Source organism: Somniosus microcephalus, chromosome 16 (assembly GCF_052327205.1).
Source record: "Somniosus microcephalus isolate GS21.2 chromosome 16, FLI_Smic_1.0, whole genome shotgun sequence".
Taxonomy (NCBI): Eukaryota; Metazoa; Chordata; class Chondrichthyes; order Squaliformes; family Somniosidae; genus Somniosus; species Somniosus microcephalus.
Genome location: NC_141002.1, coordinates 75,044,840 through 75,071,168, shown reverse-complemented (window position 1 = coordinate 75,071,168; position 26,329 = coordinate 75,044,840). Strand labels below are relative to the sequence as shown.

At 46.3% G+C, this 26,329-nt stretch overlaps 1 protein-coding gene across 3 annotated transcripts in view; it reads right to left on the bottom strand.

Annotated features, from left to right (window-relative positions):
• The window catches only part of acss3 (acyl-CoA synthetase short chain family member 3), a 125,768-nt gene that overhangs the window by 23,576 nt on the left and 75,863 nt on the right, over positions 1-26,329 (bottom strand). For all 3 annotated transcript variants that reach the window (XM_086009284.1, XM_086009285.1, XM_086009286.1), the window contains exons 10-11: positions 17,816-17,911; positions 5,226-5,289 (exon numbers count right to left, since the gene is read on the bottom strand). In XM_086009284.1, coding sequence (XP_085865410.1) covers positions 5,226-5,289; positions 17,816-17,911 — 160 coding nt within the window. The remainder of the gene's footprint in view (positions 1-5,225; positions 5,290-17,815; positions 17,912-26,329) is intronic.

Genomic DNA, 26,329 nt, shown 5'->3' with positions numbered 1-26,329 from the left:
AGTCATGTCGGAGGCCGGGATGGAGCCAGATGCAGGGTCGGGAGCCGCCACTGACGTCGCCCGCCACAGTAGGGAAAATCACGACCAAAGTCTCCAAAGCCCGGGAGCCAGTAGGTAGGTATGTATTTTATTCGGGTCTGAAATCTACTCCGGAGGTACACTTCCAAACGCAAATTCTGGCCCAATGTTGTATCTAACACTGAACAAACAAGGAAGCAGGAGGAGAAGGTTTCAGGAAATCTGCCAAAATAATAGTTAGGCATTTTGTCTATGCCATAAAGAGTTTCTTCTCAACCTCTTAGACTGTGACTGAGGCTGCATGTAAAATCTGCAGAAAACATTGTACGGTAGAAATTCTGCTCCCTTTGGGGGTAGAGTTCTAGTGCAGGCATGGTGGAAGAGACTGATTTTGGGATGGAACCCGGATCTGACAGGTTTTCACTCCATTAACAAAGCCAAACAAAGTTCTCATCTAGTAGATTACGATAATTTCGCAAACATTGGTAGGAATGTATTATAACAGACCCTGCTCTGTCCAGGCATGTGAAAGTCTGCTTCAAGATGAGTAAAGTGTATTCATTAATGATCCTTGTGCTGCCTGGACCTCACTGCATCTGCACTCAGAGGCTGCCTGTGGCTGTTTCAATGGTCTTATGAGCCAGGGCCGAAGAGGGTAAACTTGGTTTCCAAGGAGATTTTCTTGCAGTCTGCCTTCTCCTTCAAATAGATCAGACACAGAGGGTTGCCTTAAAATCAAGGCATCGTCACTTCCACTTGGGAAACGAACACTGACCTGCATGTTCCAGTGTTGCTGGTCACTGACTACCTGCACATTGGTGAAGTGACACCCCCTGTGGTACGTGGAGGTCATGGGGTTGTGAGTAGGAGGCTGGATAGATACGCAGGTGCTATTAATAATTCCCTGACTTTGGGGAATCTTGCAATGAGGAAAAATTGTTGCACACTTTCATTCTGCTACCAGTTTTCCTTGGAGAAAATGAAGAAAATATTTACCCTGGCAAACCATGCACTTGTGCATTGAAAATGGACTTACATTGCTGGTATGTACTGTAGTCGCTTGAAATGAACCCGAGCTATAAAAGCTCATGATTGTGGTGACCGTGACAACCACTAGCCGTATCATCCATGTGAAGGAGGTTATGTAGGTCAGCTTCAATTAGACAAAGCAAATCCATCACTATATCCAAAGACAGTTTTCCTCAGATATTCCCAGAAAGGTTTGTCTGTGTCTGTACACACAATGGTATAGGCAAGAATGGGTGTGGGCTGTTCACGTTTTGCTGCAGCAATCAAAATGTTGTTACTAAATATCCATGTAAAAAATGCTAAAATCAAAATACTCACTTAGGAATCCAGCCCTCTGAAGTCCAATTTGAAAAATAATCTAAGTGGAATTCAACTACTCCCCCTTTAAGCAGTCATTTATTATCTGCACAGAACTGGCCTGACCCTCATCACTCATTACATATGGGCAAACTGCATAAAGCACGTTTCCCAAGAGAAAAATCAGGGAATCGCACTTAGTTATTAAATTGCCATTACCATTAATTTCAATATTTAAACCTTTATGTGGGAACACTTCAGCCTGGTTTAAAAAGCCATCTGGAAGATTGCGTATTGCCGGAACAGGCAGGGAGGTAGCTGGATACTGATTTTAACCCAATTTCCCAGCCCCGTTGCCTGTTCCATGCCTGCGCCAGCAGTCACGCACAATAGAAAATATACCCTCCAGTCATATTCTATATACTGTACTAGACTATGAAAGAACTAGAGCTTTTGAATACTAACTACTGAAGACAATCGAATGTAATCCTCAAATCAGATAAAATGGCCGAGATTTTCCTTATCTCAGCAGGCAATGTCGGTGACGGGTCGCTGCCCTGCTGCTGGCTCCATCCCGCTCTGGAAAATGAACTTACCTTAATGGGGCTTGTTAAGCCCGCCCAGCGCATTTCCCGGACCAATTAGAGTAAGCGGGTCTGGTGACGTCATTTATGACACGTCATCAGCCAGTTTCCTTAAAGGGACCATGGCCACCTTTCTTTTGATGCTTGTGCTGTCAGTGTTCTACAGCATTGAGGTGCTGCAAACACTGACAATCACTGCAGAGGTGTAGGGCTGCACCAACTCCCTCCATATGCTTATGGAGGGAGTTACAGCACACAGGGCGGTCCTCTTCCCTTCCCATAAGTGGAAGACACCTCCCCAAGAGATCAACACAGCCTGGTTGCACATTGCAGAGGTCACAAGCAGGGATGTCATCAGGAGGACCTGGGTGCAGTGGCGCAAACCTTTCAATGATTTCATTAGATCACAAAACGTTAGTACAAAGCCACACTCACCTTCATCCTGCTGTGCCTCCCCATCACTCTGCCTTCCCTACCCTACTCCTGCACATCCTTACTCACACCAACTTACCTTGCACGTCCACTCATCCCTCTCTCTATCTACATTATCACATCCCCATCTCACTAGCCACCCCTCACACTCACCTTCATCCTAGTACAATCATACCAACTAACACACAAGGGTAGCCACTTGGGTGTTTTATCCAATGTTCATGTAAAGTTTCTGTTAATATACTGTCAAACTTTGAAACCTTTATTTTCAACACTTTGCATTCTGGACAGATTGGTGTGCACCTTTGGAAGTGGCTTGGTAAGTTGCAGTGAATGGAGAGACCCCCCCCCCCCACCCCCCCGCTGTAGTCATTAGTGTGAAAGGAATGGCTTGGACATTGTTGGGATGCTCTGCAGTGTTGGTGTGGGGTGGTGCCAACCTGGTGCATCATATGGCAGCCAGGGTGTACAGCGTCAAGTGAAGTAAATCTGGCCATGGTGAGGCCATCCCTGGCCTCCTGGGCAGCAATGTGCTCGGGTGCTGATGCCCTGTGTCCTGTGCAGCATCAGGTGATTGCAGAGAAGGCTGGTGTTGTTAGTGCTTCTGGTGTGCCTGGTGATGCTGGTGTTCGGGCGCATCGTGGTCAGATTCTGAGGACCAAGGTGAGACGTGTTGATGGAATAGATGGCAGGTGAAGTCCAGATGACAGAAGCATTTTGTCAATGGTGAGAGAGTTCTTCCAATGCGGTAAGAGTGGATGGAGAGTGGAAAGTGGAAGGCCTGCAGAATCTGTGCTGGAAATGGACTGAGAAACAGCTTGTGGCTGAGGAAAGTGATGATCTGTCAGGTGGGAGCTTTTACTGTACATTTGAAGCTGTCAAGTAATCAGCTGGATCAATGGCCACTGAACTCCCACCTCAGGTTGACAGCCGTGGTCCCCGAACAGTGTGGTTCCTGTGGTCATGCAGTTAAAGTCAAAAGGTAAGTAAAAAAGCCTGTTAAGCATCTGTCAACTAGATGCTAATTATTTTAATTGGGTCGCCCACCACTGCCAGTCAGGTCTGCTCAGCGTTGACAGACCCGACATTTGGAAAGGCACGTTGCAGCGGGTTCCCGACCCACTGTCAAAAAAAACCTTTCCCACCTGACCCACCACCAATCCCGCCCGCTAACCAATCACAAAATCTCGGCCAATGTGTCCACAGGTATGAGCTCAGAATAAGTGACATAGCAACTTCAACTGATTTTCCTGGGATACAGAAATTGTAAAATGCTCATTTAATTTTTTTTCAGTTGTCAACAGTATTAGAATAGTCACAACTAATTATGACTTGCATCAACCATACTCAATCATGAGTTACAATCTACTCTTGTTAAAGTAATTTAATTGGAATGACTTGATAATTCAACTTTGAATTACTTGATCATTCAAATTTCAATTGCACTTAAAAGGGCTGCTATGCCTTTTTAATGCAATTACTTAACTAAAATGGCTGGATAATTTGAATTTGCATTCGGCCAAAAATTACTTCTAATCATCAGGGAGCATTCGACCAAGTGTGGCACCAAGGAGCCCTTGCAAAACTGAAGTCAATGTGGATCAGGGGGAAAACTTTCCAGTGGCTAGAGTCATGTCTGGCACAAAGGAAGATGGTTGTGATTGCTAGAGGCCAATTATCTCAGCCCCGGGACATCACTGCAGTAGATTCCCAGGCCAGCAGCCCAGGCCCAACTATTTTCAGCTGCTTCATCAATGACCTTTCCGCCATCAAAAGGTCATAAGTAGGGCTGTTTCCAATGATTTCAAAGTGTTCTGTTCCATTCACAATTCTTCAGATAATGAAGCAGTCCATGCCCACATGCAGCAAGACCTGGACAACATCTCGGCCTGGGCTGATAAGTGGTAAGCAACCTTTGTGCCACACAAGTGCCAGGCAATGACCATCTACAACTCAAGAGAGCCTAACCACCTCCCTTTGACATACAATGGCATTACCATTGCCGGATCCCCTACAATCAACATCCACTGCCCAGAAACTATACTGACTACTATAGCAGGTCAGAGGCTGGGTATTCTGCGGCTCACCTCCTGACTTCCCAAATCCTCTCCATCACCTATAAGGCAGAAGTCAGGAGTGTGAGGGAATACTCTACACTGGATGGGTATAGCTGCAACAACACTCAAGAACCTCAACACCATCCAGAACAAAGCAATCCACTTGATCAGCACCCCATCCACTAGCTTAAACAACCACTTCCTCCACCACCGGTGTACCATGGCTGCAGTGTGTACGAACTACAGGATGCACTACAGAAACTTGCCAAGGCTTCATCAGCAGCACTTTCCAAACCCGCGAGCTCCACCACCTTGAAGGACAAGGGCAACAGGTGCATGGGAACACCATCACTTCCAAGTTCCCCTCCAATCGCACATTATCCTGACTTGGACATATATTGCCATTCCTTAAATGTCAATGCGTCAAAATCCTGGAAATCTCTACCTAACAGCATTGTGGGAATGCCTTCACCACATGGACTGCAGCGATTCAAGAAGGTGGCCCACCACATCTTCTCAAGGGCAACTAGGAATAGGCAATAAATGCCAGCCAATGATGCTCACTTCTCAGGAATTAATATATTCAAAAAACGGTGATCAGCCTCACTTGTAAAATTATTCATCATTCCTAACAATGGCATGGTGTCTCATGGTCTAGATTAGATTTTAAAAATTTGATCAATATGTAGGGATGGAGTTGTATATTATATGTAATGAAAGAAAGAGAAGATCTATTAAATTAAATGGAATAATAATATTGATCGCATCTCAGAAATGCTACTGTTGATAAGTAACCATTAATACTCACTTCACTGCAATATTTCCCAGATTGTTGCGGTTCATTTCCTTCAGATCATTGTCCAGAATCATAGCTACAAAAATGAGAGAATATAAAAAAATTTAATGAATCAGATTAAAAATTTGCATTCCAAATAAATCAGTACTCTGTTCACTTTGTTATTAATACAGTTGATGCTAAGTGGCTAGCCATAATGGAAATGAAATGGTTCTATTCACTAAGTTATCTGCATTATTAAAACCCATTAATAACATTAATAATAATAAATATACTGAATTTGTGGATATCAGCGATAGCATAATGCCAATGCTCATGCAAACCTGATATTCTAAAAGGAATGAGCCATGAACAGAATTATAGACCAGTTAGTACAATATCTTTTTCATTAGTGACATTTATGTTCTATCAATATGATTGGTATCGTGAAAGAAGGTTTAATGGTGGGGACAACTGCCTGGATCAATGGAGAAATTCACCCTATGCAATTCTGCTGATAACTGTCCTTTTCTCCCCCCCACTTATAAACTTTTAAAAATGAATTCTAAATCCTAAAAAGGATGAATCAAATATGTGGTCTAGTCTGAAAGGTGGTCATCAGAATACATTATAACCTTATTTCTCCATAGATTCCTTTTCCTTGTGAGCCTACTGTGTCTATCGCTGTGTTATGATCTACTGAGGGAAAGGGACAGGCTACAGACAAGTGAAAGTGCACACCAACACTGAAAATGGTAATTCTTATAAAGAGATGCGTGAAAGTGATTTAATATTGTTTTTCTTATTATGTATGTTTTAAAAGCAGTTAATTGCTAATATAATCATTAGTAATTTGGATTGTATTATGTAGTACTGCTTCTTAAAAAAAAAATTAATTATGGAAATGACAATATTTATTTTGTGAAATTACATTACCATTTTTCAAAAAAAAATCTTTTTATCTGCAAACATAGGTATTTAGGAAAAACTTACCACCGGAGTGATTTCACCAGCAGCAACTGACCAAAAAAAATTACAAGAAACATCTTAGTTTCCAAACTGGCATTTCAGACATGTTAGATACATGATGAAGACCTGAGGGGTGCAATTTATGTCCCATGAGTGAGGCTGGACTAATATTAAGCCGCTTTAGCTCTACTCAGTTTAGGATGTCATCTCAACTCGATGATCTGTTACCATTTGTAACACATTGCAGATTGCTTGATACAGAATAAATGCCTCACACCTGCGATGCATTCTAAACAATCGGCCAAGCATGTGTAGTACCACTTGCCACCACATGGATGTGCTCTTTAAAGTAAAAATGAAACAATAGACGGCAAAATCAATTTGCAAGATCATTAACTCAACTGGACGGAATGATTTCAGATATAGTGAATCCTGAGCTTGTGTGTTTAAAAATGAAAGTATTGTCTTGGAAACATTCAATTGCTTGAAACTTTTCCCCATCTAAATATTTTTAAGCATATGCTGCCTGACATGCTGAGTGTTTCCAGCATTTTTTGTTTTATTAAATATTTTAATGTTTGGGCAATCTGTATGTAGCATTCTGCCTCTCAGCAATAACTTAAGAGCAACCTATGAAGTCCAACTGCACCTTTTTTTTTAAAAAGAGAAAACTAATCTTTACTGTAGTCTATTCATCATGTATATACAGCAACACTTTGTATAAATTATTAACTAATTCACAGGAATACAGCAATGAATTATAGGATAACAGAAAGTAATTAAATAAAGTATCAAAACAAAATATCTCCATGCAAATGTCAAGAGAGGCCAGAAAGGTGATGGGGGAGAAATTCGGTATCGCCCCGCTTGGAGCAGAAGTATCGGCCGGGTGCGAAATTTTGCGCCCGGCGCAAATTATCGCCACCTACTGGTAAATTGGCCTGTTTCGCCCCAGGAGGTGCTTGGAGCACTAAAACAGGCGCTGCACGACTGTCTTAAGGCGCTAAGCCAGAGGAGCGAGGCACTACCTCCGAGGGTGGGCGCAGCGCTGGTGCGGCCAGTTACCAATTGGACACAGACACGCTGGCGCCGGTCAGCTCTTAAAGGGGAGGGTCGATCTGGAATTGCTGCCACACCCTGCGCTTCGGAGCCCTGAACCTCGGCCTGGACAGACCTGTTGCCACATCCTTAAGCCAAGGACCATGGAGAAGGCCAGGGAGCGAGCGCAGCGGTTCAGCGAGGGGGCCTTGGAGGTTCTGGTTGGCGCGGTGGAGCGCAGGCGATCTCTCCTGTACCCGGACAGTGGCAGGAGGCCGCTGCCCAGCGAATATCGAAAAGCTTGGAGAGAGGTGGCTCATAGAGTGACCTCCAGCAGCATGGTGCCTAGGACCCCTGTGCAATGCAGGAAGAAGTTCAACGACCTCACTCGGGTCATCAGGGTGAGTGCCCTTTTCAGAATCCTCTTCATCCCTGCATGTCGCCCTCACTTTATGGCCAAAGGGTCCCAAAAGCCCCAATGCCCAGCCCTCATCCAGCACCTATGGCCCTTTCAGGAAACTCACACGCACATTCAGCACTTTACACACTAAGGGCTATTTGACCATGGGAGGCATTGCAGCCAAGATCAGGGCTGCACATTGTAAGGGCTATTCGACCATGGGAGGCATTGCAGCCAAGATCAGGGCTGCACACTGTAAGGGCTATTCCACCATGGGAGGCATTGCAGCCAAGATCAGGGCTGCACACTGTAAGGGCTATTCCACCATGGGAGGCATTGCAGCCAAGATCAGGGCTGCACACTGTAAGGGCTATTCCACCATGGGAGGCATTGCAGCCAAGATCAGGGCTGCACACTGTACTCAGAGCCCGTCCTTTCTCTTGCAGGGCAAGCTGGCGCATAACAGGAGGCAGCAGCAACGGACCGGGGGAGGCCAGCCTCACATTCAAGCCCTGACCGATCTGGAGCAGCGAGTCCAGCGGATTATGGCAGGCCGGATGATTGGCCCCATCGCCACTGGAGATGCCGACCCCGTTATGGACAGCAATGGTAAGGTCATCACGTTATTGACCTCTCTCCTTCCATTTGTTCCTCACACCAGCATCCTTTGCCACCTGCGAGCCAAATCAGTACATTGCAGCACTTATGCCTCCCTTGCTGCCACCCTGTCCTCATGGTAAAGCCACTCTTGTACCTCCCTGCTTTCAGATGCTGATTCGCCAGGTGAGGAGGCGGGCCCTCAAGCTGCCACAGAGAGTGATTCTGAAGGCGACGACGAGGAGGAAGCCGGACCATCAGTGCCACCCTCAGCCAAGGCAGCCCATGGCCATAATGGGGACTCGTCTTCCCTGGAGGGGAGCGGGGAGGAATGGTCTGATGAGGGTGAAGCTCCAGGACCCAGCGGGCTGCAGCAACACGAGGGGGGTAGGGAAGCTCGGCGGCCTTCTCCCTGGAGGGAGAGTATGGCCTCGAGTCCTGCTACAGTGATCGCAGAAGAGGTGCGGCTCCTCGCTGAAATGAGCGCCCAGGCAGAGCACAGGCACACTGAGCTCATGGCTGCAGTGGCAAGGACACCCGAATCCATTGAGTCACTGGCAAGGAGTCTCCAGGACTTCGGCGCAGCACAGACGGCTGCCACGCAATTGCTTAGTGCTGCAATGCAGTCAGTGGCTGGTCTCATGCAGACGCAGATTAAGGCCACGCGAGCACTGACTGCTGCCACCCTCGCTGGATCAGGCAGGATTCACCAGGGCCCTCATCGCGCCGCAGCAGGCCAGCAATCTGTGCTTCAGCAGATTGCTCCGCATGCTGCAGTGCTGCCCCGTGAGAGTGCCAGTCTGTCGGCTGAACAGGGAGTTGCTGTCCTCTCTCACGATGACAGCATTCCTGCTGCCAGCACTGTCACTTCTCCACTGCAGCTGCCACCACCTGTAGGACAGACTGCTGCCGCCCATGCAGAGTTGGAGCAGTCAGCAGCCGGGCCCTCCAGGCCCAGAAATGGTCGAGGCTGTCCCTCAAGGGCATCTGCAGTCTCAGTTTCTGACACTCAGCAGCCTTCCCCCAGCCTTGCTGCAGCCACTGGGGTCCCATTGCGGAGGAGCTGCAGGGTGGGAAGGGAACAATCTCGCAAACGAAGCAGATCACCCTCGAAGGGCAAAAAGTAGGAGGTGTGGCAAAATGTTGTTAATTGTTTAACTGAAGGCCGAGGATCGTGGTCATATTTTTGTTACTGTTTTGGTTATTGTCTCCAGGTTGTGAGAGCCAGTTATGTGACTGACTTTTTTGGGGGGTTTCTCTGTTACTTTGTCATGCAGGAAGGGCACATAGTTTGTTAAATAAAAAAGTGCCTTTATTCAGAATGTGCATGTTTGCTCTTTGAACTATTTGTTGCCTTGACCGGCTTAGGGGTTGCGGCACGGTTCCACTCATGCTCTTTGAATGTGAGAAGCCATTCCCTCAGAGAGGGCCTGGAAGCGACTTGCTATAAGCCGCTGACGGACAGCCCTTGCACTTTGTGCCTCCCTCCCGTCTTGGTGCTGCTGCTCCTCCTCCTCTGCTGGTGCTCCAATGTCTGGTGGCAGTGGCTGAGTCCTGAGGATTGCCAGGTTATGCAGCATGCAGCACACAACAACGAAATGGGAGACTCACTCAGGCGAGTACTGAAGGGCTCCTCCGGAATGGTCCAGACAGCGGAACCGTTGCTTGAGCACGCTGATTGTGTGCTCAACGATGTTCCTGGTAGCTTGATGGCTCTCATTGTATCGTTCATCCAGCAGGGGTGCTGGGCGCACGGAGCGGGGTCATCAGCCAGGTGCACAGAGGATAGCCCTTGTTCCCAAGAAGCCAGCCTCCTGGGTGAGCCGGGGCCTGGAAAAGGTCTGCCACAGAAGTCTGGCGCAGGATGAAGGCGTCGTGGCTGCTGCCTGGAAAGCAGGCATTGACAGCGACTATCAGCTGTCTGTGGTCACAGACCAACTGGACATTCAACAAATGGAACCGCATCCGGTTCCGGTTTGGCATAAAAATAAAACAAAAAAGGTGACTCAACCGTGGCTAACAAGGGAAATTAGCATAAGATCCAAGGAGACGACATATAAATTGGCCAGAAAAAGCAATAATCCTAAGGATTGGGAGCAGTTTAGGATTCAACAAAGGAGGACAAAAGGATTAATTAAGAAAGGGAAAATAGAATATGAGAGTAAGCTTGCAGGTAACATAAAAACTGACTGTAAAAGCTTTTACAGATATGTGAAGAGAAAAAGATCGGTGAAGTCAAGCGTAGGTCCCTTGCAGTCAGAATCAGGGGAATTTATAATGGGAAACAAAGAAATGGCAGACCAACTAAATTCATAATTTGGTTCTGTCTTCACAAAGGAGGACACAAATAACCTCCCAGAGATGCCGGGGAACATAGGGCCTGATGAAAGGGTGGAACTGAAAGACATCAGTATTTGCAGGGAAATGGTGTTAGGAAAATTGATGGGACTGAAGGCCGATAAATCCCCAGGGCCTGATAATCTACATCCCAGGGTACTTAAGGAAGTGGCCCTAGAAATAGTAGATGCATTGCTGGTCATCTTCCAGAACTCGATAGGCTCTGGAACAGTACCCATGGATTGGAGGGTAGCTAATGTTACCCCACTATTCAAAAAAGGTGGTAGAGAAAAAGTGGGGAATTATAGACCGGTAAGCCTGACATCGGTAGTGGGGAAAATGCTAGAATCTATTATAAAAGATGTAATAGCGGAGCACTTGGTAAGCAGTGACAGAATCGGACAAAGTCAACATGGATTTACAAAAGGTAAATCATGCTTGACTAATCTACTGGAATTTTTTGAGGGTGTAACTGGTAAAATAGATAAGGGAGAACCAGTGGATGTGGTGTATTTGGACTTTCAGAAGGCTTTCGATAAGGTCCCACATAAGAGATTAGCGTGCAAAATTAAGGCACATGGGATTGGGGGCAAGGTATTGACTTGGATAGAGAACTGGTTGGCGGACAGAAGGCAGAGAGTTGGAATAAACGGGTCGTTTTCCGAGTGGCAGGCAGTGACTAGTGGGGTACCGCAAGGATCGGTCCTAGGACCCCAGCTGTTCACAATATATATTAATGATCTGGACGAGGGAATTGGATGTAATATCTCCAAATTTGCAGACAACACAAAGCTGGGTGGGAGGGTAAGCTGTGAGGAGGATGTCGAGAAACTCCAGTACGATTTGGACAGATTGGGTGATTGGGCAGAAACATGGCAAATGCACTATAATGTGGATAAATGTGAGGTTATCCACTTTGGTGGCAAAAACAGTAAGGCAGATTATTATTTGAATGGCAATAGATTGGGAGAAGGGGAAGTGCAAAGAGACCTGGGTGTTCTTGTGCACCAGTCGCTGAAGGTAAGCATGCAGGTGCAGCAGGCGGTTAAGAAGGCAAATGGTATGTTGGCCTTCGTAGCAAGAGGGTTCGAGTACAAAAACAAGGATGTCTTGCTGCAGTTGTACAGGGCCTTGGTGAGACCACACCTTGAGTATTGTGTGCAGTTTTGGTCGCCTTACCTGAGGAAGGACTTTCTTGACATGGAAGGAGTGCAGCGAAGATTCACCAGGCTGATACCTGGGATGGCAGGAATGACGTATGAGGAGAGATTGTGTCGATTGGGCTTATACTCACTGGAGTTTAGAAGATTGAGAGGGGATCTCATCGAAACCTATAAAATTCTGTCAGGCCTGGACAGACTAGATGCAGAAAGGATGTTTATGATGGCCAGGGAGTCCAGAACCAGGGGTCATAGTCTAAGGATAGGGGGTAAGCCATTTAGGACTGAAATGAGGAGGAATTTCTTCACCCAGAGAGTGGTGAACCTGTGGAATTCTCTGCCACAGAGGGCGGTGGAGGCCAGTTCATTAAATATATTCAAAAAGGAGTTGGATATATTTCTTAAGGCTAAAGGGATCAAGGGATCAAGGGATATGGGGAGAAGGCAGGGACAGGGTACTGAATTTGGATGATCAGCCATGATCTCATTGAATGGCGGAGCAGGCTCGAAGGGCCGAATGGCCTACTCCTGCTCCTATCTTCTATGTAATCCTCGGCATTCTCTTGCGGCACCCGCAAAGCCCCATGCGTGCAGTCAATGGCGCCCTGGACCATGGGGAAGCCCGCTATTCTTGCAAAGCCCATTGCGCGCTCTTGCTGCTTGTCCAGGATCATGGGGAAGGAGATGTACTGACGTCTCCTTTTAAAGAGGGCATTCGTGACTTGATGGATGCAGCAATGCACCGCGAACTGGGAGATATTGGCAATGTCCCCAGTAGCGGATTGAAAGGAGCCGGTGGCATAGAAGTTGAGAGCCACTGTTACCTTCACTGCCACCGACAGAGACGTCCTGCTCCTCAGTTGAGGCTGCAGATCTGGCTGAAGCAGGTGGCAGAGCTCAGTGACCACCTCCTTGCTGAATCGCAGCCTCCGAAAACACTGCTCCTCAGACATATTGAGGTATGAGAACTGTTGGCGGAAAACCCTGGGACGGTAAGGTCTCGTGTGCCGACGCCTGTTGGCCCTCCTCCGTCTGGCCATGATCGGCACTCTCTCTCTGCGTCTCTGTGCCCTCTCAATGTAATGGAGAAGCCTAACGTTCCCATCCATTGCAGCCCCCATAGTATGTGGCCACTCAAAGTTATGCCGGTGAAAAAGCAAAGCAACTACAAAGTTCTGGTCAGAAGTCAGAAGTATCTCAGCGAGCGCTGACTCAATGCAGAAAGCTCTCTCCCTTTGTCTCTCTGCAAATCTCTCTCTCTCTCTCAGGAGTGGTCCAAAAATGGCTACCACAAAGAAGCCAGGAGGAGACCCCTTTAAATAGCGCCCCCCAGCAACTGGGAACCGTTCCAGTCAACCAGTCGTTGGGAGCAACAGGCGGAAAGGAGGGGGGCGCCCCAAGGGCGTTGCACTCTGAAATGACGTCAGGATCTGCGTGCGCAGCTGAGCGGGCGTTGCGGTTTCGCACCGCCGCTAAATGTCCGCTCAATTTCGCGAGAGGCGCACGTCTCGCCGCGCCCGGGCGCTAGCTGGCTCGTGCCCACTTATCGCCCTCTTAAGGCGCTAACGGGCGGCGCAACCAACTGAATTTCTCCCCCGATATGTTTGTGAACAAATTTAACAGGGGAATGATTGTCTGTAGCTCAGGTGAATTGATATTTGTTACAAGGCATAAATTTTAAGCAGTCACTGGTACTGGTTCTGCTGTTGCCATTTACAACACCTCCACACCTATCTTTTGTTTCTTTACTTGTCCCTTTACCTATCCCCTTTTGCCTTGCACCATCATCTCTTTTGCCATTTAATCTCCCCTGCCGTCCACCCTATCACAGGCCTTCCCTTTTGTTCTTTCCTCCCATCCTCTTCCCCCCCCCTTCTTTCCCTGCCTCTGCACTTGCTTAAAAACCGTTACATATCTAACTACTTCTAGTTCTGATGAAAGGCCATCGACCTGAAACACTGGGGGGGGTAATTTTAACCCCAAAAAACAGGTGGGTTGGAGTCGGATGGGAGGGTAAAAGTATTAAAAATGTGAATCCCGACTCCAACCTGCCTCCAACCCGCCCACTTCCGGGTTTAACGGAGGCGGGACTGGGAACAGGCAGCCAATACGCTCTCAGGAGGGGGATTGGCACTTTAAATATTATAATGAGGCTGGAAGCCTCTGTTTTAACTGCGGCTGGTCGAGGATCCCGGCAGCTGCTGTGAGGCGAGGACAGACACGGGAAGCAATCTTAGTGGGCCGGGAGGCGCAGGAGTGCTTCCTTCCAGCCCCGCAAGCTCCCCCACCATCAGCCCCCACCCACCCGCCATACAACTGCCACCCCCCACCCCCGGTCAGGGTTTGGAACTCTCAACCCCCACCCCACCTCGAGGTCGGGGCTCACACCTACCTATGGTTGCGACCTCCTGTCCAGCGTTCCCCGCCCGGCTGGAAGCTAGCCAGTCAATCAGGTTGACTTCAGGGGGGAGAACCTGCCTGTGACGTCATATGCCAGACATTAACCAACAAATCTTTACTGGCTTCATGTAGATACTGGAGCCCTGAAATGGCAGAACCTAGGTCCTGACGGACGTCTCACTCGATGGGAATGCAAATTGGAGAATTGGGCATAGCGGTTAGGGCATCTGATTCACAGTACTACAAAAGTACTTCTGATTTTCAGACCATTGACTTTAATAGCTGCAAAATTGGGAGCAGTGACCTCCGTGCCCGATTCTCCAATCTGTACTCCTGCCAAGCAAGACTCTGTGCTGGGACTACAGTATTGCAATTTCAGGACTTGGATGTCAAAAAATTGGAGAATTAGTCAGTCTCCAGAGATTGAAATTTCTGTGAAGCATGTTATCATATGAATGCTTACATGAGTGTGTCAATTCAAATCAATGGGAATCAGGGGGAAAACTTTCCTCTGTCTGGAGTCATACCTGGCACAAAGGAAGATGGTTGTCGGAGGCCAATCATCTCATCTCCAGGACATCCTCAGGGCAGTGTCCTAGGCCCAACCATCTTCAGCTGCTTCATCAATGACCTTCCCTCCATCATAAAGTTAGAAGTTGGGTGTTCGCTGATGACTGCACAGTGTTCAGTTCCATTCGCAACTCCTCAGATAATGAAGCAGTCCATGCCCACATGCAGCAAGACTTGGGTGACGTTCAGGCTTGGGCTGATAAGTGGCAGGTAACATTCACGCCACACAAGTGCCAGGCAATGGCTATCTCCAACAAGCGAGAATCTAACCGCCTCCCCTTGACATTCAATGGCATTATCATTGTCGAATCCCCCACCATCAACATCCTGGGGGTCACCATTGACCTGAAACTTAACTGAACCAGCCACATAAATACTGTGGCAACAAGAGCAGGTCAGAAGCTGGGTATTCTGTGGTCATTGACTCACCTCCTGACTCCCCAAAACCTTTTCACCATCTACAAGGCACAAGTCAGCAGTCTGATGCAATACTCTCCACTTGCCTGGATGAGTGCAGCTCCAACAACACTCAAGAAGCTCGACACCATCCAGGACAAAGCAGCCTGCTTGATTGGCACCCCATCTTCCACCTTAAACATTCACTCCCTCCACCACCAGTGTACCATGGCTGCAGTGTGTACCAGCTACAAGATGCACTGCAGCAACTTGCCAAGGCTTCTTCGACATCACCTCCCAAACCCGCGACCACTACCACCTAGAAGGACAAGGGCAGCAGGTGCATGTGAACACCACCACCTCCAAGTTCCCCTCCAAGTCACACACCATCCTGACTTGGAAATATAATATCGCCATTACTTAATCGTTGCTGGGTCAAAATCTTGGAACTCACTCCCAAACGGCACTGTGCAGTTCAAGGCGGCAGCTCACCACCTCCTGCTCAAGGGCAATTATGGATGGGCAATAAATGCTGGCCTTGCCAGTGACGCCCACATCCCATGAATTCATTTTTTTTTAATCTTCTATTTTAGAAGAGACTTTGACCTGTTTATTTCAAATGACCCTAGCCAAGCTATTCCAGTACAGCTACAACACTGGCACTCAGCAATGTGGAAAAGTGCCCAGGTATGTACTGTCCACAAAAAGCACGACAAATCCAACCCGGCCTTATCAGCCTACTCTCAATCATCAGCACAGTGATGGAAGGAGTCGTCAACAGTGATATCAAGTGGCGCTTAGAGACGAACGAACGACCGACTTGCATTTATATAGCGCCTTTCACGACTAGCAGACATCCCAAAGCACTTTACAGCCAATGAAGTACTTTTTTTTGGAGTGTAGTCACTATTGTAATGTAGGAAAGTAGCTGCTTAGTTTAGGTTCCGGCTGCACCATTCGGCTCCAGACATCAATGTGGCCTTGGTCCAAACATGGACACAATAGCTGAATTCCAGAGGTAGTGAGAGTGACTGCCCTCAAGATCAAGGCAGCATTCAACCAAGTGTGGCACCAAGGAGCCCTAGTAAAACTGAAGTTAATGGAGATCAGGAGGAAAACTCCAGTGGTTGGCGTTATACCTAGCACAAAGAAAGATGGTTGCGACTGTTAGAGGCCAATCATCTCAGCTTCAGGACATCACTGCTTAAATTCCTCAGGGCAGTGTCCTAGGCCCAAATATCTTCAGCTGCTTCATCAATGACCTTCCTTCCCTCATATGGTCAGAAGTGGGGCTGTTTGCTGATGATTGCATAGTGTTCAGTTCCAATCACAATTCCTCAGATAATGAAGCAGTCTATGCCAGCATGCAGCAAGTTTTGGACAGTATCCAGACATGAGCTGGTAAATGGAAAGTAACATTTGCGCCACATAAGTGCAAGGCAATGACTATCTGTAACAAAAAGAGAGCCTAACCACCTCCCCTTGACAGTCAATGGCATTACCATCTGCGAATCCCCCATCATCAACATCCTGGGGGTCACCACTGACCAGAAACTCAAATAGACCAGTCACATAAATGCCATGACTACTATAGCAGGTCAGAGGCTGGGTATTCTGTGACAAGTGGCTCACCTCCTGACTACTCAAAGCCTCTCCAGCACCTACAAGGTACAAGTCAGAATTGTGATGGAATACTCTCCACTTACCTAGATAGGTGCAGCTGCAACAACACTGAAGAAGCTCGACACCATCCAATTCAATTCAATTCAATTTTATTTGTCATATATGCAGCAGACGTGTGTACTGCACAATGAAATGTTGACACAATCCAGGACAAAGCAATCTGCTTGATTGGCACTCCAGTCACCAGCCTGGACATCCAACCCCTCCTCCACCAGAGTACCATAGCTACAGTGTGTACCATCTACAGGATGCACTGCAGCAAGTTGCCAAGCCTTCTTCGGCAACACCTCCCAAACCCGCGACCTCACCACCTAGAAGGGTACGGCAATAGGTACATGGGAACACCACCACCTCCAAGTTCATCTCCAAGTCACATACCATTCTGACTTGGACATATATCACCATTTCTTCATCGTCGCCGAGTCAAATTCCTGGAACTCCCAACTTAACAAAATTGTGAGAATATCTTCACCACACGGACGACAGTGGTCCAAGAGGATAGCCCACCACCACCTGTTCCAGGGCAACTAGGGATGAGCAATAAATGCTGACCTTGCCAGCACGGCCTACATCCCGAGAATTTTTTAAAAATTAACTAATGTCTCAGTTGAAATAGTGGAGAGGGAGATATGAACACGTTAAACAGTCATGCAATAATATAATCCACTGTAATTTCCAGGCTTTTATCCGTTGCTAAATAGCTGGTAAACAATTTATCTTACTTGTCATCTAGATGCAAGGGTGGTGAAATTCATTCTGTAAACAACTTTAGTGCAAAAGTAATCATTGACATGAGTTTCACCCACAAAACTGATGGCCAAGAACCAACATGATGTACTTAATATGAAGAAGGTCGTGAAAGAAACTTATCCATAGGATGCAAGAAGGCAAATTGAATGCAAGATTACTGTGATATTTCAAAGTATTAACCTTTTGAAATGCCTACGAGTGGAAGCTTTGAATTTGCTGCTTGTGTCAATATCCATCAAAATAAATTTTAGCACATAAAAAGCCACATTACCCAAGCTGTTTAGCAAAAAATGTAAGAAGGAATAAGAAATATATTACTACACCATTATATCCTGGCACAGGTTTTCCAGCTTGTCCTGCAGGGGGATTTAGAGAGTTCCCCAGGCCGACACACGATGCACTTATTGGAGATCCAGTTTCTGTTTAAAAAAAAAAAAAATTTAAACCACAGTGAACACAATTATATTATTCAGACAATTGTACAATGCAAAAGGTAGGTTTCATTATTTAGGAGTCTAAAAGGTGTTAAATTTGAAGGGGAACATAACATGAAAGGAGAAATGACCATCAAGCCCATTCCTTCTGCACCAATTTCCCCTGCTTATTCAATCTCCTGGGCAGGAAGGTTCAGCAAAATGTATTTCTTATACCTTTGTTGCTCCATTCCCACCTCACCCAAGATAATTGAGCAAAACGCTAGAATATCTGTTAGCATAATGGGCTGGATATTGCGGGCGAATGCCTCCGAACCGCAAGTGAACTCCAAACCTACCTGGTGCCTCCATACCTTCGAAAACTCGTGCTCCTGGGCCTGCAGACGTATGCCTGTGTAAAGGCCCATGTCTCCCAGCAGCGTATGCAATGCGCAGGTGTCCCTGGGATCATGCGGGCCACCCCAACCAATCACAAAAGGTGGAATTCCCATTATGCTTATGGAAATTCCATTTACGTACGGAACCTCCATAAGCATAATAGGAAGCCCCTAAAAAACACATTTTAACAGCACTGAAATAAAAATAAATCATCACATGGTCAAAATTAATTAAAATACAATTTAATTAAACATTTAAAACAAAAATTTATTTTTTGAAAAATAAATTTAAACATTTTTTCAAGGGGCCAAAAATAACCTAAACTAATTTTAAAGTTTCTGTATGGTTAAAGTTGAAACTTGACAGATTGCAAGTTCCAGGTTTTCACGCATGCTCAGCGCATGTGGAAATCCGGAATTTGCGGGGGGGGGGGGGGGGGGGGGCACTTACGACCACGTACACGGTGCACACGGCGTACGTGGTCATAGGCCCCGGAAAATCCAGGCCTGTATCTCACACTATTCCGCTTGACTAGTTGCTTTACATCTTTCCTAGTTTTAGCAAAAGCTACAAGTCAATATTATCCACATTATTTAAGACACACACTTATAAAAGAATATATAGAAGGCATGATGGTCCGCATTTTACGGGGCCTGTGTCCGCGTATGCTCGGTCGCAAGTGCCCCGCAAGTTTCCACGTAAAACCCGGAACTTGCGATGTCAAGTTTCAGCTCGACAGATCATCCGCATGCGCAGGAAATGGACATTCTCTGGCGGAGAGTTGGGCTATTTTCCCAACTACTGCCCAGCGAATGCCCACGAAACTCTTACGCCGGGTACAATTTCATCAATTTTAAACATGACGCGATTTATTTTTATTTAGGTTGTGTGAAAGTGTGTTTTTTGTGTCATTCCTATTATGCTCATGGGGATTCCGTACGTAAATGGAATCCCCATAAGCATAATGGGAATCCCTCTTTTTGATTGGTTGTCCAGGCCCACGTGATCCCAGTGACGCTAGCAAACCGTGTACGCCCCTGGGATACGTGGGCCTTTATGCAGGCGTTACGCCTGCAGACCCAGGACTGCAAAAGTGCGAAGAGACGGAGGCACCAGGTAGGTGCGTACCTTTCTTGCGGGTCGGAGGCATTCGCCCGTGGGAAGCCTCCGACTGAAATTTCAGGTCCGATATTTCCCAACATTTACCAGTAAATTAAACTGAGTGGCGGCGGACCATAAGAACATAAGAAGTAGGAGCAGGAGTAGGCCATACGGCCCCTCGGGCCTGCTCCGCCATTCAATAGGATCATGGCTGACCCGAACCTAGACTCACGTCCACTTCCCTGCCCGCTCCCCATAACCCCCAATTCCCTTATCAGCTAGGAAACTGTCTATCTCCGTTTTAAATTTATTTAATGTCACAGCTTCCACAGCTCTCTGAGGTAGCAAATTCCATAGATTTACTACGCTCTGAGTAAAGAAGTTTCTCCTCATCTCAGAATAAGGGGCTGCCGTTTCAAAACTAAGATTATGCCCCCTAGTTCTAGTCTCACCCATTAGTGGAAACATCCTCCCCGCATCCACCCGATCAAGCCCCCTCACAATCTTATATGTTTCGATAAGATCACCTCTCATTCTTCTGAATTCCAATGAGTAGAGGCCCAACCGACTCAACCTTTCCTCATAAGTTAACCCCCTCATCTCCGGAATCAACCGAGTGAACCTTCTCTGAACTGCCTCGAGAGCAAGTATATCTTTTCTTAAATATGGAAACCAAAACTGTACGCAATATTCCAGGCGTGGCCTCACCAGTACCCTGTATAACTGCAGCAAGACTTCCCTGCTTTTATACTCCATCCCCCTTGCAATAAAAGCCAAGATTCCATTGGCCTTCCTGATCACCTGCTGTACCTGCATACTAACCTTCTGTATTTCATGCACCAGGACCCCCAGATCCCTTTGTACTGTAGCACTTTGCAGTTTCTCTCCATTTAGATAATAACTTGCTCTTTGATTTTTCCTGCCAAGGTGCATAAGCTCACACTTTCCTACATTATATTCCATCTGCCAAATTTCTGCCCACTCACTTAGCCTGTCTATGTCCTTTTGCAGGTTTTTTTATGTCCTCCTCACTCACTGCTTTCCCTCCCATCTTTGTATCGTCGGCAAACTTGGATATGTTGCACTTGGTCCCCTCCTCTAATTCGTTAATATAGATTGTAAAGAGTTGGGGTCCCAGCACTGACCCCTGCAGAACACCACTAGTTCCTGATTACCAACCTGAGAATGAACCATTTATCCCAACTCTCTGTTTTCTGCTAGATAGCCAATCTTCCACCCATGCCAGTATATTACCCCCAATCCCATGATTTTTTATCTTGTGCAGTAATCTTTTATGTGGCACCTTGTCAAATGCCTTTTGGAAGTCCAAATACACTACATCCACTGGTTCCCCTTTATCCACCCTGTTTGTTACATCCTCAAAGAAGTCGAGCAAATTTGTCAAACAGGACTTCCCCTTCATAAAACCATGCTGACTCTGTCTGATTAAATTATGCTTATCCAAATGTCCTGTTACTGCTGCCTTAATAATGGACTCCAACATTTTACCAAACACAGATGTTAGGCTAACTGGTCTATAGTTTCCAGCTTTTTGTCTACTTCCCTTTTTAAATAAGGGCGTTACATTAGCAGTTTTCCAATCTGCTGGGACCTTACCTGAATCCAGGGAGTTTTGGAAAATTACCACCAATGCATCTGCAATCCCTACCACTACTTCTCTCAAGACCCTAGGATGTAAGCCATCAGGTCCAGGGAATGTATCCGCCTTAAGTCCCATTATCTTAGCGAGTACCATCTCCTTAGTGATTTTAATCATGTTTAGCTCCTCCCCCCATAGCCCCCTTTTTGACCAGTGTTGGGATATTTTTAGTGTCCTCTACTGTAAAGACTGATACAAAATATTTGTTCAGCGTTTTTGCCATCTCCATGTTGCCCACTACTAATTTCCCGGTCTCGTCCCCTAAGGGACCAACATTCACTTTAGCCACTCTTTTCCTTTTTATATAACTGTAGAAACTCTTGCTATCAGTTTTTATATTTTTTGCTAGTTTACTTTCATAATCTATCTTCCCTTTCTTAATTAATCTTTCAGTTATTCTTTGCTGGCTTTTAAATGCTTCCCAATCTTCTATCCTCCCACTAGATTTGGCCTCCCACTAGATATACCTTTGTTTTCAGTCGGATGCTATCCTTTATTACTTTACTTAGCCACGGATGGCTATCTTTTCATTTACGCCCCTGGGGGAAACGAGGCGGCGGCGGCGAGTTTAAGAGGCGGCAGAGACCAGGTAGGCCTCAGAGCGGCGGCGGACCTGCGGGAAACGAGGCGGTGGCGAGTTTAAGAGGCGGCAGAGACCAGGTAGGCATACCAATCTCCGAGCTCAGAACTCAGAGAGAGGGAGAGAAGTAAAAAGTAATCGAAGTGTGACGTCACCAGAAAGCAGGTAAGTGATTGGTTGGTGAGTATTTCTCTCTTTTTCAAACTTACAACTCTCTGGTTTATAGTTTCTAAGCTCTCTGTGGTGTAGCGGGGACTGTTGGTAAACCAGGGCCCTTAAATATAGCATTTAACTGTAGTGTAATTGGTGGGATTTATTTGATTTAATTTATTTTGAATTAATTAAAGGGTAAGTCATGATAGGAGAACTCGGCCCCGTGGCATGCTCCTCCTGCGCTATGTGGGAATTCAGGGACACTTCCTGTGTCCCTGACAACCATGTGTGCAGGAAGTGTATCAAGCTGCAGCTACTGGCAGACCGCATTGCGGCGCTGGAGCTGCGATTGGATACATACTGGAGCATTCGCGATGCTGAGGACGTCGTGGATATCACGTTTAAGCAGTTGGTCACACCGCAGGCAAAGGTTGCACAGGCAGAAAGGGAATGGGTGACCAACAGGCAGAGTAGTAGGCGCAGGCAGGTAGTGCAGGAGGCCCCTGTGGCCATCCCCCTCTCAAACAGATATACCACTTTGGATACTGATGGGGGGGGGGGGATGGCTTACCAGGGGAAGGCAGCAGCAGCCAACTTCCTGGCACCAGGGATGGTTCTGCTGCACAGGATGGGAGGAAAAAGAGTGGGAGAGCTATCGTGATAGGGGATTCTATTGTAAGGGGAATAGATAGGCGTTTCTGCGGCCACAAACGTGATTCCAGGATGGTGTGTTGCCTCCCTGGTGCAAGGGTCAAGGATGTGTCAGAGCGGCTGCAGAACATTTTGGCAGGGGAGGGTGAACAGCCAGTTGTCGTGGTACATATAGGTACCAACGATAGGTAAAAAACCGGGATGAGGTCCAAAAAGCTGAATATAGGGAGTTAGGAGGTAAATTTAAAAATGGGACCTCAAAAGGTAGTAATCTCAGGATTGCTACCAGTGCCACGTGCTAGTCAGAGTAGAAATAGAAGGATATTTCAGATGAATACGTGGCTAGAGGAATGGTGCAAGGGGGAGGGATTCAAATTCCTGGGACATTAGAACCGGTTCTGGGGGAGGTGGGACCAGTACAAAACAGACCGTTTGCACCTGGACAAGGCCGGGACCGATGTCCTAGGGGGAGTGTTTGCTAGTGCTCTGGGGGAGGGTTTAAACTAAAATGGCAGGGGGTTGGGAACCTGAGCGGGGAGACAGAGGAAAGGGAAACGAGGATAAAAGCAAAAGACAGGAAGGAGAAAAACAAAAGTGGCAGACAGAGAAATCAAGGGTTTAAATCAAACATGGCCACAGTAAATAATAATTCTAAAAGATCTAAGAGTGTTAAAAAAACAAGCCTGAAGGCTTTGTGTCTTAATGCAAGGAACATTCGTAATAAGGTGGATGAATTAGCTGCGCAAATAGAGGAAAACGAATATGATATAATTGGGATTACGGAAACATGGCTCCAGGGTGGCCAAGGCTGGGAACTCAACATCCAGGGGTATTCAATATTCCGGAAAGATAGGCAAAAAGGAAAAGGAGGTGGGGTAGCATTGCTGTTTAAAGAGGGGATTAACACAACTGTAAGGAAGGATATTAGCTCTGATGATGTGGAATCTGTATGGGTAGAACTGAGAAATACCAAGGGGCAGAAAGCGTTAGTGGGAGTGGTATATAGGCCTCCAAACAATAATGCGGAGGTCGGGGATGGCATTAAAAGGGAAATTAGAGAAGCGTACAATAAGGGCACGCAGTTATCATGGGTGACTTTAATCTACATATAGATTGGGTTAACCAAATTAGTAACAATACCGTGGAGGAGGAATTCCTGGCGTGTATACGGAATGGTTTCCTGGACCAATATGTCGAGGAACCAACTAGAGATCAGGCCATCTTAGACTGGGTATTATGTAATGAGAAAGGATTAATTAGCAATCTTGTTGTGCGAGGCCCCTTGGGTCGGAGCGATCATAATATGATAGAAATCTTCATTAAGATGGAGAGTGAAGTGGTTGACTCAGAGACTAGGGTCCTGAATTTAAATAAAGGAAACTACGATGGTATGTGGCGCGAGTTGGGTAGGATTGATTGGGGAATGTCACTCAAAGGGTTGACGGTGGATAGGGAATGGCAAACATTCAAAGATCACATGGATGAACTACAGAATTTGTTCATCCCAGTTTGGCATAAAAATAAAACAAAAAAGGTGACTCAACCGTGGCTAACAAGGGAAATTAGAGATAGCATAAGATCCAAGGAGAGGACATATGAATTGGCCAGAAAAAGCAGTAAACTTGAGGATTGGGAGCAGTTTAGGAGTCAACAAAAGAGGACAAGGGGATTAATTAAGAGGGGGCAAATAGAGTATGAGAGTAAGCTTGCAGGGAACATAAAAACTGACTGTAAAAGCTTTTATACATATGTGAAAAGAAAAAGATTGGTAAAGTCAAGCGTAGGTCCCTTGCAGTCAGAATCAGGGGAATTTATAATGGGGAACAAAGAAATGGCAGACCAATTAAATACATACTTTGGTTCTGTCTTCACAAAGGAGGACACAAATAACCTTCCAAAGATGTCGGGGAACATAGGGTCTAATGAAAGGGAGGAACTGATAGAAATCAGTATTTGTAGGGAAATGGTGTTAGAGAAATTGACGGGATTGAAGGCCGATAAATCCCCAGGGCCTGATAATCTACATCCTAGGGTACTTAAGGAAGTGGCCCTTGAAATAGTAGATGCATTGCTGGTCATCGTCCAAAATTCGATAGACTCTGGAACAGTACCCATGGATTGGCGGGTAGCTAATGTTACCCCACTGTTCAAAAAAGGTGGTAGAGAGAAAACAGGGAATTACAGATCGGTAAGTCTGACATTGGTAGTGGGAAAATGCTTGAGTTCATTATAAAAGATGTAATAGCAGAGCACTTGGAAAACAGTGCCCGGATCGAACAAAGTCAACATGGATTTACGAAAGGTAAATCGTGCTTGGCTAATCTACTGGAATTTTTTGAGGATGTAACTGGTAAAATAGATAAGGGAGAACCAGTGGATGTGGTGTATTTGGACTTTCAAAAGGCTTTCGATAAGGTCCCGTATAAGAGATTAGCATGTAAAGTTAAGGCACATGGGATTGGGGGCACGGTATTGACTTGGATAGAGAACTGGTTGGCAGATAGAAAGCAAAGAGTTGAAATAAATGGCTCTTTTTCCGAGTGGCAAGCAGTGACTACTGGGGTACCGCAGGGATCGGTCGTTGGACCCCAGCTATTCACAATATATATTAATGATATGGACGAGGGAACTAGATGTATATCTCCAAGTTTGCAGATGACACAAAGCTGGGTGGGCGTGTGTGCTGTGAGGAGGATGCCGAGAAACTCCAGTATGATTTGGACAGGTTGGGTGATTGGGCGGAAGCATGACAGATGCAATATAGCGTAGATAAATGCGAGGCTATCCACTTTGGTGTCAAAAACAAGGAGGCAGATTATTATCTGAATGGCAATAGATTGGGAGAAGGGGAAATGCAACGAGACCTGGGCGTCCTTGTGCACCAGTCGCTGAAGGCAAGCATGCAGGTGCAGCAGGTGGTTAAGAAGGCAAACGGTATGTTGGCCTTCGTAGTGAGCGGGTTTGAGTACAGGAACAAGGATGTCTTGCTGCAGTTGTACAGTGCCTTGGTGAGACCACACCTTGAGTATTGCGTGCAGTTTTGGTCGCCTTATCTGAGGAAGAATGTTCTTGCCATGGAAGGAGTGCAGCGAAGATTCACCAGACTGATACCTGGAATGGCAGGAATGACTTATGAGGAGAGATTGGGTCAATTGGAGAGATTGGGTCAATTGGGCTTGTACTCGCTGGAGTTTAAAAGAATGAGAGGGGATCTCATTGAAATTTATAAAATTCTAACAGGACTAGACAGACTAGATGCAGGAAGGATGTTCCCGATGGTCGGGGAGTCCAGAACCAGGGGTCACAGTCTAAGGATAAGGGGTAAGCCATTTAAGACAGAGATGAGGAGGAATTTCTTCACCCAGAGAGTGGTGAACCTGTGGAATTCTCTATCACAGAAGGCAGTAGAGGTCAATTCATTAAATATATTCAAGAAGGAGTTAGATATATTTCTTAAGGCTAAAGGGATCAAGGGATATGGGGAGAAAGCAGGGACAGGGTACTGAATTTGGATGATCAACCATGATCGCATTGAATGGCGGAGCAGGCTCGAGGGGCCAAATAGCCTACTCCTGCTCCTATCTTCTATGTTTCTGTATTTCTAAACCCTGATCATAATCTAATCATTTAATACAATTTTAATTCTAACCTGATCATGCAGCTTTAAAGGGTGGTTTTTCAGTCAATAAAAAAAATCAAGATTCTTTAGACCGATATGCTCACATCACAGAATAAAAATTCCCCTGGTGGCATTAGTGGTGCAAAAATGGAGCATGGTGGGACATCTGCCCAACTTAACTCCTATCCATTTCTCCCTGTCTGATTTAACACCAATTTAAATATTCAGGCGGCGCACGCACAGGGAGAGAAGTTAGGAGTG